The sequence below is a fragment of the Podarcis muralis genome, chromosome 3 (genome assembly GCF_964188315.1).
Source record: "Podarcis muralis chromosome 3, rPodMur119.hap1.1, whole genome shotgun sequence".
Classification (NCBI taxonomy): Eukaryota; Metazoa; Chordata; class Lepidosauria; order Squamata; family Lacertidae; genus Podarcis; species Podarcis muralis.
Genome location: NC_135657.1, coordinates 40,690,029 through 40,703,896, shown reverse-complemented (window position 1 = coordinate 40,703,896; position 13,868 = coordinate 40,690,029). Strand labels below are relative to the sequence as shown.

Below are 13,868 nucleotides of genomic sequence, written 5' to 3'. Positions count from 1 at the left end.
TGCAGCTTCTTATAAATCCCGAAAAAGTTTGTCCCTTTTCACCTAAAAGATGGAGGTGACTTTGCTTAAGGTTGCAAATTCACATAGTATGAGGTACCAGTATCTGCAATTAGAGACTTCTCTTTTTCTCTTCACTATTTTGTATACAGAATTTTTGCTGCTAATCTTATATTAATTGGTGGTGTCTGTCTTGTATTATGATAGTTGTGTTGTACTTGCACAATGCGTCTCATCCTGATTTTGGCCCGTTTCCTCACCCCTGCCCCTGTAAACCCCCCCCCCATTCCATGCCATTCAGGAGATGCTCCCAACCCTCTGGAGATGGTTTGCAAGGAAGGGGGGTGAAAGCCCCCTTCAGATTATTATTCTGCTTGTTATTTTCAGGATCCAGACCATTGATTTTCTTTGAAGCGCCATTTAAAAAGGTCATAGTTAGGTCTCCTTTCTGTTTCTTGCATAGTCTAGAAAAGCAGGCTGCATGAGACAGCAACAGACATCTAACTTTATGGACATTTCAGTCTACTTACTGTGGCAGTTTTAAAAGAGGAATTGGCCACATTATCTGTGAGGGGCTGTTTAAATCAAATAAATCCTGTCATTGCAGAGGACTGGTGATCTTTAAGGTCTCTTCTAGTTGTACTATTCTACATTTAGGTCAGTACCACATGTTTACATGTCTGAATGGAAGACTTTGAGATGTCAAACTCACTGACTCTAAATCCAATCCTAGAAGTTAAAACTAAAAAAAAATAAAAATCCTTTTTTTGTATGTCTAAATGCTTAACAATGCCTGACCTTTTTAAAAAAACAACCTTCCATTCCCATGGGGCCAGATCAAATATAAATTAACACTATTGACTTTTCAGCTTTAGAGCTTAAACCTCTGGCAGAGGCCCAATATTTTAAAAATGATGAATAGGTATTGATTTGAGGGAGATTATATCACAGATCTCATTAAAAAGCTGCATGCAGTAATGGGGCTGAATGAAATTTCAAATTGTATTCTTTCCCCCTGTATTAGAGATAAGGGTATTTCCTCTTTGCCCTTCCATTTTGCGGTAAAACATCTGTGTCACTAACTTCTACAGAAAGGCTGTGGTGTCACTATTTTCTTTGTGTGTTCCTGCGTGGGGGAGGGAGGAGGGAGGGAAATGTGTGTGCAAACCAGCTAATCTAACTCCTCCTCCTCCTTTGGTCCATACCACGGACACCAAGCAAATATCTTTCCCCCACTCTGGCTGCTTTGGGCATGGATCAGCCCAAATAACGTCACAAAGAATGTGAATCTTAGCATAATAATAATAATTAATAATAATAATAATAATAATAATTTTTTATAATGACAAAACTTTGGAATGATTGACAGTCACCCAATTAAAGCTTACAATTATTTGAGGCATGCACTATAAAAGGAAAAAAAACACTATTTGAAATTGTAGTTTTTAAGAAAAAAATCATATTAAATAAAGATGCTGAGAAAAGGAGGGAAATTGTTGACTTGTGGAAGTCAGTTGGTAGTTCACCAAGCAGTGTGATGTATCAGCAGAGTTTGAGAAGCCCCAGCAGAGTCTTCAGAGATTTTGTTTTCCAGCAGATAGCTTATTCCAGAGTCCCCGGTTAAAGGAAAAACTCCTCTCCCATACAGTTCAAAGTAACAAAGTGTTTGTTGTCCCCAGACACAAGACAAAGCTAGACACTACTATCTACAATATATAGTTCTTTTGGTCTTTGGAATAAAGATAAGTAAGTACAGAGAGATCCACTATCACCATGCTAGCTAATGCTGTTGTGTTAAAACCTACCACCTCTTCCCCTGACTCTCACAGATTCAGAGTTAGACCCTGACAGCAAACAGGACAGGACATGGCGAGACATAATGAAATCGATACCCTAGAGACTATTATACCCATCTCTACATGTAGGCATATATCTCGAACCATTGGGAGGGTGAATGACTCAGCCTCATTGGTGTTGCTATGGTAACCCAGTGCACCTGGCATCTTATCTCAGAACTTCCAGGGATGGGGGATGTGCACCTCAAGACATGAGCCCAAGCACTGTGCAGTTTTACCCATTGTTCACATTACACCAACAAAATGTTATCGGTCATTAACTCATTAATATCCCACCGTCTTCCATGCAGTTGAAAGCAGAATATATAAACTTTCCTAGCAACCTCCAATCCAGACACGGTCTAGGCCCAGGACTGTTTAGCAAAGTTCTATATAATGTGCCTTCATATTGTACCACATGACTAAAAAGCAAATAGTGCATTGTCTTCAAGTCTAACATCTTATTTCTGAATCAGGCCTTAACCTAGTATTTTGAAGATGGAAAATTTTGCCTCTATAATTTCATTAGCAGTGATTTCTCCCCGACTCCAAACATATTTAAACACGACCACATGGCGGCAGTGTTCACTTGCAGCATCTGTTCCTAGCACTCAGGCGAATTAGAGAAAATGTGCCCAGAAAGTAATGCTTACCACCAGCTGAGGTTCCTTGTGCTGGATTTATGTAGCTGATAACCCCACAGACAACTGTGACTCCTCAAAAGAAAGTCTGTCTTTTTCTATGACATATTAGTCAACAGCAGCCTTTTTAGACCAAATGTGTTCTTATACAAAATGTTAACTTAATAGGATGACTTACATTAGGATGAACTGTGCAGCTTTGAGATGGCCGAGCTCCTTAGGCCACCACTCCGAATAAACCCTAGTCACATGGTGTGCCATTCCAGTTGAGAAGCAGGTTGTATTTTCAATATGGTGGCTGGCAACCCTGAAGTGCTGCTGGGAGCTGGCAGTCAACTTTGGAATTAGGAAATTGACTGTGGGAGCTCTCATCCAGGAGGTGTACTCATCATCGGAGCACGTATTGCTGTCCAGTCCTGTTCATCTTGGAAACCACTGTGAGGTATGCTTTTGTTTTCACACAAAGAGCTACATATTACAGAGATGTGGTTAGTGCAAAACTAGGCAAAAACCTTCCCCTTTTGTGTTTTAACAACGGAAGGGGGATCATGCCTATTCTCAGGTTCCAGGGGCTTCCCCTCTGGCCATACAAGACAAATATATTGTGGGCTTTCCAAAATCTTGCACTGGATGCTGGTTGCACAGACAAGCAGCACCTGGCACACAAATATGCACTGAGCAACTCCAAATTTGGAGAGAACTTTGGGCTGTTCGCCGTTCCAAATATCGGAGCTTTATCAACCACTGTTCCTGCTCCCAGGCACCCTAAAAGCCCACTTTTTAAATAAACTAAGTTTTCAAATAGTGGGGTGCCTACATCAAGCCTATTTTCAGACTCCAGGGTTTCCCCACATGCCTCACCATACGAACATTTTAATAGTTGGTAGTGTGAGCCACTTGATGACAGAGTCCTCTGTGCCCAAGAAGATAGCTGGTTCTGTTGCAGTTTAGACAGTCTTACTTCATTCTCATGCAAGGTTCATAAAACACACGTTTGGTTTATTTCAATGGCAATGCCAAACACAAAGACACACCTCAAAAGCAGGGCAGCAAAGGAATGCCTCAATATATGTTTGTGAAGCTGGGGGGAAAAGACACAGAATGGAAAAGGAATTCTATCATGATGGTCTAAAACAAAAATAATAGTTTAGAAAGTCTATTAGGGGAAAAAAAATTCAGGTGCAGCCAAATTTCTGGCATGTTTACTCCCAAATCAGTCCAAATGTGATTAATAGGATTTATTCCCGAGTAACTATGCTCAGGATTTCAGCATGTCAGACCAATCTTAACTTGAAAGTAAATCCTGCTTTGCTTGCCAGAGCATACTCCAAGTAAGGGATCATAGGACTGCAGTTCTTTAATATACTTCAGAAATTTTTCTAGAGCTACGGAAGCACTCAGCAAGGTCTGATCAAGCAGAAAATGGACATTTAGTACCTAATGTTTGCTAGTTTCCCACTGACACAAACCTACAGGGTTACAGAAACTGCAGCAGCAAGATTTAGCTCAGCTGCAACTTGTCAGTCCCTCTGTAAACATCTCTGGACTGCACCACTTGCTGTCCTGCCTGGCTCTTCCTTTTATCCTTCTCTGCTACCACTACCAGCTCCTCTTCCTAGTCCAGAGAGCAGTGGAAGCCAGAAGACCAACACAAGAGGCTGGAGGAGGTAAGCTATGCCAATATGGTAAACCCATAACCGGGGCGGGGGGGGGGGGAGAAAGAGTCTTAATAAGTCTGTTTTGTTTCCTTGGAAGTTCCAGGAGGTGAGCACAGCACACCAGAACCCACACGCTACACAAAGTTTAGTCTCAAACTTTCTTTATACAATGCTAAACACATTTCACACCATTATCCATTTAAAAGAGATGTAGATAGATAACACATTGCACTGAAGCTTCCCTTGCAGCCACTGGGTACTATTTGCAATGGGAGCTCTGTTTTATCAGGCTGAGTGTTTATATCCAAAAATCAAACAATCGACCACCTACCTACCTATTTATAGAATTCAAATATCTGGTTATGTAGATTAGAAAGATATAATTCTTTGGGGGAAGGGAGAAAACGCTTTTGTTGGCATGAATTACGCAGCACAGAATTTTGATTTAAAAAAAACCACAAACTTTAGTGCAGTATATAAACTAGTCTATTCTCTGGTTCTTTTACTGACACAATGACGGTAATAGAATCACTATCTGGATTAGCACAATAACTTCCCCAAGAGTATTACAGTCACCTTACAAGACAACAGAAGTCCCTCTCTTTGCAACCTTAAGAAAATGCCCATTAAGCAAAATGGTATCATAGAAACATCAAATTGGAAGGTACCCTGAGGATCATCTCGTCCAACCCCCTACAATGCAAAAATGTGCAGCTGACCCGTATGAGGGTCAAACCTGCAACCTTGGCATTAGGACCATGTTCTAACCAACTGAGCTATTAGTGGATGCTGAAAGCTTGCCCGAAATGTCTGTGAACATGCTACCTGTACTTAGTTGGAGTTGAGAAGGGAAATGTAAGAAACCAGGCTGATGTAACAGAACTGCCTCTTTGTTCCTAAGTAAGCTGAGTGGATTGCTGTTTGCTCCTCCTATGTAGTTCTAAGGAGGTTAAAAAGAAGGCATTTTTATGATACTTAAAATAAGGCATCTCAGCAGGATCTATATTTCATTAAGACTGCTGGGAAGGGAAACAAGCCAGGCCATGTACACAGCACACTAATAGCCCAAAACACAGAGACGGGTTATGACAAATAGATACTTCCAATGCCATCAGTCTAAATATTCTGGCAAGTCAGAAAAGTTATCTGGATTCAGCATGTACTTTATGCCAAAATGCAAGCAAACCTCACAGCAGAGAGCTGCTTGTATCACCCATGGGAGCAGAATGTGTGCAATTGCCTTGGACATCTGAAGCCCAGCTGGAGATTAAGAAAAGCAGAAGAGAAGTAGACCACTGTACTTCAACAGCTTCTACTTGTGTTCCAAACAAACTTTGCCTTGCCAGACCTCTGACTGCAGTCTGGACCAATGTAATGGGGAGGGGGAGGAGCTGTACAAAATCCACCCAGTTTAGCTTTAAGCCCCAACGTTCAGCAAACCCTGACAGCAATTGCCTAAATGGCTTGGCTGCATCTTAATAAACAGAATTTTAGAGGAAAGGGAAAATTTGTCCTTCCCCCGCAATGTTATGGAGTTAATCTAACTTCATATCTTGACACTGCAACAGGTAGTGTTTTCCCACCTCAGCTCCTTATCACGTTCTGCAGGTGAGGGAAATGGGCATCTCAAGACTTGGGGCCAGTTGTAGCAGAAGCCCTGAATTTCTTGTAAGGGTGAGTTCTCCACAAAGACATTGTGCAGCCATCCGTCTTGTCCTTTCCCCTCTGTGCAACACACACTGCACACTGCAAATAAAAATGCACTGGAATTTAGTCTCCAAGCAATGTGACAACGAATGGCAGGTGTAAGCGCTTTATGAAAGTTGATCATTTTTAGGTATGTAGGCTAATGCAGTTACGAGCAGCAGTTCATTTAATTCAGAAAAATAGGCCCAGCTGATTTTGACCTAGCACTGCAATGTTTAGAGAAGTGAAGCAGGGGGGGAAAAGAGCATCAACCATGAATGAGGAATTGATCCAATGAGCTATTCTGCCTCTGGTAAATATTGTGCAAATGCCTTATCACTGCTATCCATTTACAAAAACAAAAACAAAAAGCCTATTGTCAGTTTCTGTATATCAAATACTAGATCAGACCTGTGAAACCTGTAAAATATATACAAAATATAATTATCACCAGAGCTATGTATTTTCTAACCTTCAAAATAAACCACAAAGTTAGGGTGTGTGTGTGTGTGTGTGTGTGTGTGTGTGTGTGTGTGTGTAGGCCTATAATTTCAGTGTCAGTACTAGTACTGATTTTGTCTCTTCTAAATACAGACTGGTATACTTCCTATTCCAACACATGCACTTACAAACACATGACCATGCGTACAGCATTTCTTCCCGCTGTTTGCAGAGAAAGTCAGAATATACAGAGCTGTACATTATTTAAATTACAAAAAATGATGGAGGCGATGAACATCAGCACGTGTAATTGAAAACAAAAACGGCTGTGAGCTACGAAAGGATATATATACACATGTGGGGAAGGGCGTTCTTATTGTTAAAAACACTGAAGACTCTAAGGATGATCTACGAATCCAATATGCTTCTCCAGCAAAGTCAAAAAGGTGGGGTCATCATTGACCAACATACGATTGCAATAGAACTTGCCACGGTTAGGAACATGAAAATGAGAGTCCAGGTGAGGTATGGAGTTTTCACAACAGCATTGAATTATCTTTTGAGTTTGCATCCACTGGGATCTCTCAATAAAAACCCAGGAGTGTGTCAATTCCAGGCTATCCTTCACACTGCATGTGGTGCTGACCTGCAGGTCCCATCTAGTCGCTTGTCAAGTTGGCTGAGAGAAACTTTTCCCAATTGACTGTTTAGCTGGCAAAGACACCTAGAAAACAAAAGGCAGCTTCTTGGGTAAAGAAGTCAGAAGAAACCTCAGCAACCATGTAATAGAAAGATGAAATGACGGAAGTCTTGTATGTGTCAAGAAACTAAGGAAGACACAAAATGCCTGAGGCAGAAAGAGTTTGAAGTGGGTGAGAAATCTGCCCCTCCCTATGTTGTTGCACGAGAGCTCCCATAATCCCTGCCCATAAGCCATGTTATAATAGAGCTGGTGATTTCTACCACTAGAGAAGGCCACTTTCAGGTCAGGAGCCCCAACCTTGGGGCAACCTAGCAAGACAATCAGAGCACAACCAAATATGCCCAGTTATTGCCACTAGAGAAGCCAGCTATTTTCCACACAGGAAGGGTACTTTTGTTGCCTTCTCCAAGGGTGGAAAGAGAAAAATATAATGAAACAATAATCTCTTCCTCATTAAATAATATTTCCTTCTCCAACCCAGTTTGATAACCTGGTGTGGCTTTTATTTTTAATCCTTTTTCTTCTCTCTTTCTTTCCCAGGAAAAAAAGAGTGTGTAATTTTATCTGGATTGCGTTCATAGCAGTCTGATGACATTGTTCAAAAGGAAGATTATGGCAAAGGATTTACAATAGCATAATGAGATTATTTCTCTCCTTTACTAATGCCATGTTATCCTCTTAGAGTAAAAAGGCTAAGTTCTAGAATTAAAAGTTATTACTATTATGAAAATGAATATCAGAAAATTACCCTGCTCTCTAGGAAGTGGAAAAATAATTAAACCAAAGACAAGCAGTTAGCTGAGAATGACATACTTCTCATCATTGTTCATATGCTTGCATCAAGGTCTTTGTACTTTTTAGAATTAGAATGCATCCAATGGAACACTGACAACATATATACCAGCGGCATATTCTTTCGCAGTGGTATAGGTGCTTCATCCAAGAAAGGCGTGGCGGTTGCCACATGAGAATAGACCTTTTCAGTGGTAGCCCCTGTTTGTGGGGCTTCACCTCAGGAAAACAATCCCTGCAACCAGGAAGCATTTTTGACAGCTTCCATGTGGGAATCCAAATATCTAAATCATCCTTTAGAGCTCTTCTTAAAATTTCTGCTATGTCAGAATATGTAAAATGGAAGAAGGGCAGAATAAAAATGGGATACATTTTTTAAAAGTAGATTATACCTCATGCAAAATTTTGCTTCTCTTTGCCATACTTGGAGTAAACGCCAATGTACTTGGTTGAATTCTTCTGCCGGTCCTGCTTTCCTCAGCCTTCCTGTCCCAGTTTCTCATTCCTACCATTCTGGCAAATTCAGAACCTGACTCTACTCACTGCTCTTCATGGAACTTTGAATTGCAGGAGAAAGTCAATTCCCCCCCTCCCATAGCTCTTTTGAAGCTTTTCCAGCACAACATAGCGGGATCTTGAGTCAGCTCAGCCACCCAGAAATCAATTTAGTTACTTTTGTTGCTCTGTTAAGCTTTGCAGGATTTGCACAGGTACCTCTTTCTAAAAGACTCTTCATTTGGTGCTCTGCTAGTCATACAGTCCCGCTATATGTGGTGGGCATTTGGTTCTCCGGGTGGTACAAGAAGCATTCTGGTTCTATTTCAGCCCATTTTAGGCCTTTAGGCCTACTCATCCACTTTTGCTTCCAGTGTTTTATTTACATCTTTCCAGTTCCGTATCGCACATTGGCTATGGCTGCACATGTTAACTGATAGTTCTATGCAAAAGAGTTCTATGCTCAAAAGTCTCCATTCTCCCATGCTCTTGGCCATGCTGCTTTGGGAGCAACAACCCACAAATCTTGGCTTGTCATGTCATCTGGGTTCATGGTCTCCCCAAACATCAGAACCACTCTTCCGGATAGAGCAAGGGGAAGAGCCATTTTTAGAAGACTTCCCAAATTTGCTAGCATCGCAAGGCTACAAGCTGTGAGAAAATCCTCCTGGCAGCTTTCATTCAAAGGATGGATCCCTTTCTTAGATGACCACTGCAGAACCACTGACACATTTCCACTCTTCACTAGTGGCACTGAATCAGGACACTGCTTTGCAGAAGATGGATTAATAAATTCATTTCCATCTGGACGTTCTTGGGTCTTACCACTGCTTTTGTGCATTATGTCTTTTGCTAATGCTCCAGAAACCTGTGCAGAGAGAGCTTGTTGAACAAGGGAGAAATACCTTTTGAAGGGATGCATTTCCCTCCTCGCTGCTCTCCCCACCCTTCTTCCTTTTTGTCTAATTAATCAACCTCAGCAAGAGCATCAGACTGCATCTCCTTCAAACAACTGCTGGTGCCACTCAAGTCCTTCCCATTATTTTCTTCTCCTGTTTCAAATGCAACCGAAGCTGCTTGTGTGTTCTCGTTGCACATGTTTCACCTCTTGCGTAATTAGTGCAATTTCAGTTTTCTGCATATTCTCCCAGGAAAGGAAACACGTACTTTCTGCACAAATGAGAAAAGCATTTTAAGTGATAAGCAGTGTTTTCATCTGTATCACTTCGCACTACATAAATCAGTCCTGCAAATCAGTCTATGGTCAGTGTAGAATTTGAAGTGGAGACCTATCCTCGTTTATGTTCATTTATTTATCTATTTGATGAAAAGTACTGTACAAAGAGCAGCAATGTCACGCTGGCCACGTGACCCGGAAGTGTCTCCGGACAGCGCTGGCCCCCAGCCTCTTGAGTGAGATGGGCGCACAACCCTAGAGTCTGTCAAGACTGGCCCGTACCGGCAGGGGTACCTTTACCTTTACCTTTACTGTACAAAGATAAGAGCCACACCCAAGCATCAGCTCTGCTTTCCTCGCCCTTCTCTGAAATAAGTATTCTCCTTAAACAAAACAAAACAAAACAAAATGCTGCCTAGCATTAAACAATCCTTATATCCCACTTTGTTTATATCCCATTTATTGTTTGAAATAAATGGTGTATCGAAAGCATAAAAATAATGGACAGAGATGTCAGCCGCAGAAGTGTTCTAGTCTGACAAATGCAGAAAGCAGTGGATGTTAAAGGCAGTTGTCAGATATGTACAGCCTTCTTTACAAGTGACCTAGTCATTCAGCTGTGCCAGACTTTTGGGAACTCACAATAACATTTGTTAGTTTGGATCCCAAACTTCTGTGCTATGGTGCGTACACATCAAAGACTCACTCACATTACACAAATTTAAAAAGTAACATTCAAAATGTGGCATCAAGTCATGTAGGAAAGCCTCACTTAGCATATTCTTTTTTTAAAAAAATCATGATTACTGATCTACATTCAAATCAGGATTGAAACTAGACAGATGTGCCAAAAAACCACACTTAAACCCATCTTGATTTGAAATTATTCTTATCATCAAATAAGAATAAAATTTAGAATGAAAAACAAACTGTGCACCAACCTTTTGAAGAGGAAGAATCCTTTCAGCAGTATTTCAGTTCAGATGTAACATAGCAGTGAATGCAGTGAGGAGGGGAAAGGGCTCCAGTTACACACATATCCTTCAAAGAAAGGAGAGAATCAGCTTATCAACTAGGAAAACCCTTGGAACTCTGTTAGATCAACTTTGCAACTGAAGACAACTTAACATCATTCTAGTAACTGGTTTTCATGTAACATCAGCGCCTGGAAGAGTTTTGAAGTCTCTGCCATCTGTATCACATTGCATATTCTCATAGTTTATGTAAAAATAATTTCCTGTCTATGATATGTTTAGGTTTCATAGAGAGCTCATTTTAAAACCTTGCCAAAGCACCCTGTGCAAAACGTTAAGACTTCTTTTATAAAATGCAGTGGTCTTTTTCTAAGGGAGCATTCTTTTACTGGCCCATGTATGTATGATATTCAGTGCAGGTCTGGTTTCAACCTTCCTCCATTTATCTATCTTAACAATCAATCAATCATATGTAGAAACAAAACAAAAACAAAACTAGCTTTTGCTTTTTAAAAAACAAAACAAAAATAAGGCCATCTATTGTGCAGCCAGGGCACTTTCTGTCCTCCAGATCCTGTTAAGACTCTACCTCTTCTAAATCCCATAGACACAGGCTCAAATAATGCACGATAACACATGCACATTAGAGATAAACTACAACATTTGGGTGTAGCTGCATGTAGTTACGCTTGCATGTAACGATAGGAATTTTAAATCTTTGAGTGCTAGTCCCTAGGCTGAACCTTGAGGTTGAACCCTGACAAGACAGAAGTACTGTTTTTGGGGGACAGGGAGCGGGTTGGTGTGGGGGATTCCCTGGTCTTGAATGGAGTAACTGTGCCCCTGAAGGACCAGGTGCGCAGCCTGGGAGTCATTTTGGACTCACAGCTGTTTATGGAGGCGCAGGATAACTCTGTGTCCAGGGCAGCTGTCTACCAGCTCCACAGGCTAAGACCCTACCTGCCCGCGAACTGTCTCGCCAGAGTGGTGCATGCTCTAGTTATCTCACGCTTGGACTACTGCAACGCGCTCTACGTGGGGCTACCTTTGAAGGTGACCCGGAAACTGCAATTAATCCAGAATACGGCAGCTAGACTGGTGACTGGGAGTGGCCGCCGGGACCACATAACACCGGTTCTGAGAGATCTGCATTGGCTCCCAGTACTTCCACCCCCATCGTTCAGCCCGGACACTGAGATCCAGCGCCGAGGGCCTTCTGGCGGTTCCCTCATTGCGAGAAGTGAGGCTACAGGGAACCAGGCAGAGGGCCTTCTTGGTAGTGGCGCCCGCCCTGTGGAACGCCCTCCCATCAGATGTCAAAGAGATAAATAATTATCTGACATTCAGAAGACATCTTAAGGCAGCCCTGTTCAGGGAAGTTTTTAATATGTAACCCTGTACAGTTTTTAACACTGATTGGGAGCCGCCCAGAGTGGCTGGGGAAACTCAGCCAGATGGGCGGGGTATAAATAATAAATTATTATTATTATTATTATTATTATTATTATTATTATTATTGGCAGCCACAACAGCACCACCTACATACAAGAGGAAGGTATAATCAAGGCTGGGGGAACCCGAAGACTTACTGAAGTAAAAAAGAATAGGGAGGAAGAAGGTGGAAAGCCCGAGAGGGAGTGGGAAGAGGGGTGGTCTGGAATTCTGAATAGAAGCCTTCAACACTGCAACATTTTAATGCAAGGCTGCACTTATTTGTACTATTTGGTGGGCACCTCGAGATACCTAAAAGCTAGTCTCAACTGATCACTGCATTCTGCAGGTGTGGGCCTCCCACAGATACCATCTTATCAGTACAGGCATTGGGCCTTTAAGCACTGGAATTCCCTCCTCTTGAACAGTAGAAAGGTGCCATCTCTGTAGTCTTTACTGAAGAGCTTCCTCTTTCAACAAGCATTTTAAGCAGAGGTCTTTTCCAGTCTGCATCTGCACTCACTTTTTAAATACCTGGTTTAAGTGTATTATCACTTGTGTGTGTGTGTGCCACCCTGGGCTCCTTTGGGAGGAAAGGGTGGGATATAAATCTAATGAACAGTAATAGCTATGATAACAGTAGCTTTTCTAATGTGCCCTATTGGAAATGGATGGCTATCATTTTCACTAAATGATTATTTATAGCATTCACATAATCATTTTGCTGGTAAGGATTTTGCACCAGCATATAGAATTCAGGGGTGGCTTTTGTTTTCCCTTGCAATAGCAGCAGCCTGAAATTAATCCAGCACAAGCCAAGCAAAGGAACTGGAGTGTGATATTCCTAAGGCTGTAGACATGCTGTAAACAACTTCTGAAGGTCATCTACAGTTCATCTCTCTAGCTTTCTTTCTCTTTATCATCATGACAGACTTTGGCACTGTTTCTGTGAATGTCTTGTTATCCAACGGCTGTGTATTTTTCTGCTTCCAAAGGGTTGATGACACATGTCGCCGGAGTCATGTCTTATTATGACTGTAATCAGGAGTTCTGGGCACAAATTTCTTCAGAGCAAGGCAATATTGCAGTCTTTTAAGAGAGAACCTTCTACTTATTTGCAGTAGCACCATCATGATCCACCAGCCATTCCAGTGTTATTTTAAATCTTTAAACTTGTCAAGCTTATTGTGCTGGGGGTTGAGCAGTAGCCCAGCCTAACAGAAGAAAGGGAGAGTAAGCAGAGCAGCCTGCTCTTGGGGGTTTTTTTAATTGCTTTTCAGAAACTGGAAATGGTGACTCTCAAAGCAACTTTTCCTCAAGGGAATTAATTTTTAAATTTTTTTTAAAGCACACGCAGGGGGGAAAACCCACCTACAATTCAATCTTGTTCTAATAATTTATATGACAAGCTTTTGACTAGAAGAGATTCACTGTTGTTGTTTCTTAACTGCCACTCATGTGCCAGAGGGCTGTTTGTGGACTCGAGAGCCTTGCTCCCAAAGGATATCAGTAGAAGTTCTGTGTCTTAAACAGTCAGGAGCAGAAGTCAGGCAAACTCCATGTAGAATTATTATAAACTCAAAGTCCCTGTTTTGAACAACTCTGCTATCTCTCACCTATACAAATGTGTATATTTGCATAGCACAAACTGCAGGAACCTTTAGTTAGCTTGCAACTGCAATGTAAGAATTTGGGATGAGGAACATACAACATTTCTAGCATTCTAAATTATGTTTCAATTACTGTAAAGCCAACTTTTGTGTAAGTTTCAGCCTCCTTTTTATCCCAAACTTACTAAAAAAGAAAGATTATTCTAAAAAGAATAAAGACCTGTTTTTCACATGCTTACCTAGCTTTTTGGTTGAGCACAATTCTGGTTCAGTTGTGGGGGGTTTTGTTTCTTTTGTGTTCTATATTATTTGACTTGTGAGGGCTGGCATCCCTTCTTTCCAGTGAGTAGTCTTCAGTGTTTTTACAGCAGCGATTACTACAGAAACTACAGCCATCTTGGAAGGATGGACAAAACAAAACAAACTGA

At 41.4% G+C, this 13,868-nt stretch overlaps 1 protein-coding gene across 9 annotated transcripts in view; it reads right to left on the bottom strand.

The window, feature by feature from the left end:
* Positions 1–1,315: 1,315 nt before the first annotated feature.
* Positions 1,316–13,868, bottom strand: part of LOC114594481 (microtubule cross-linking factor 3-like) — a 32,024-nt gene continuing 19,471 nt past the window's right edge. For 5 of the 9 annotated variants that reach the window (XM_077925701.1, XM_077925705.1, XM_077925706.1 and 2 more), the window contains 4 exons: positions 13,680–13,836; positions 10,367–10,466; positions 8,146–9,418; positions 1,316–6,982 (listed from right to left, as the gene is read on the bottom strand). In XM_077925701.1, the coding sequence (XP_077781827.1) occupies positions 13,709–13,836 (128 nt within the window). In that variant the 3' untranslated portion in view covers positions 1,316–6,982; positions 8,146–9,418; positions 10,367–10,466; positions 13,680–13,708. Of the gene's footprint in view, positions 6,983–8,145; positions 9,419–10,366; positions 10,467–13,679; positions 13,865–13,868 lie in introns of all 9 variants that reach the window. The other 4 variants (XM_077925702.1, XM_077925704.1, XM_028724224.2 and 1 more) reach the window with 2 other exon arrangements.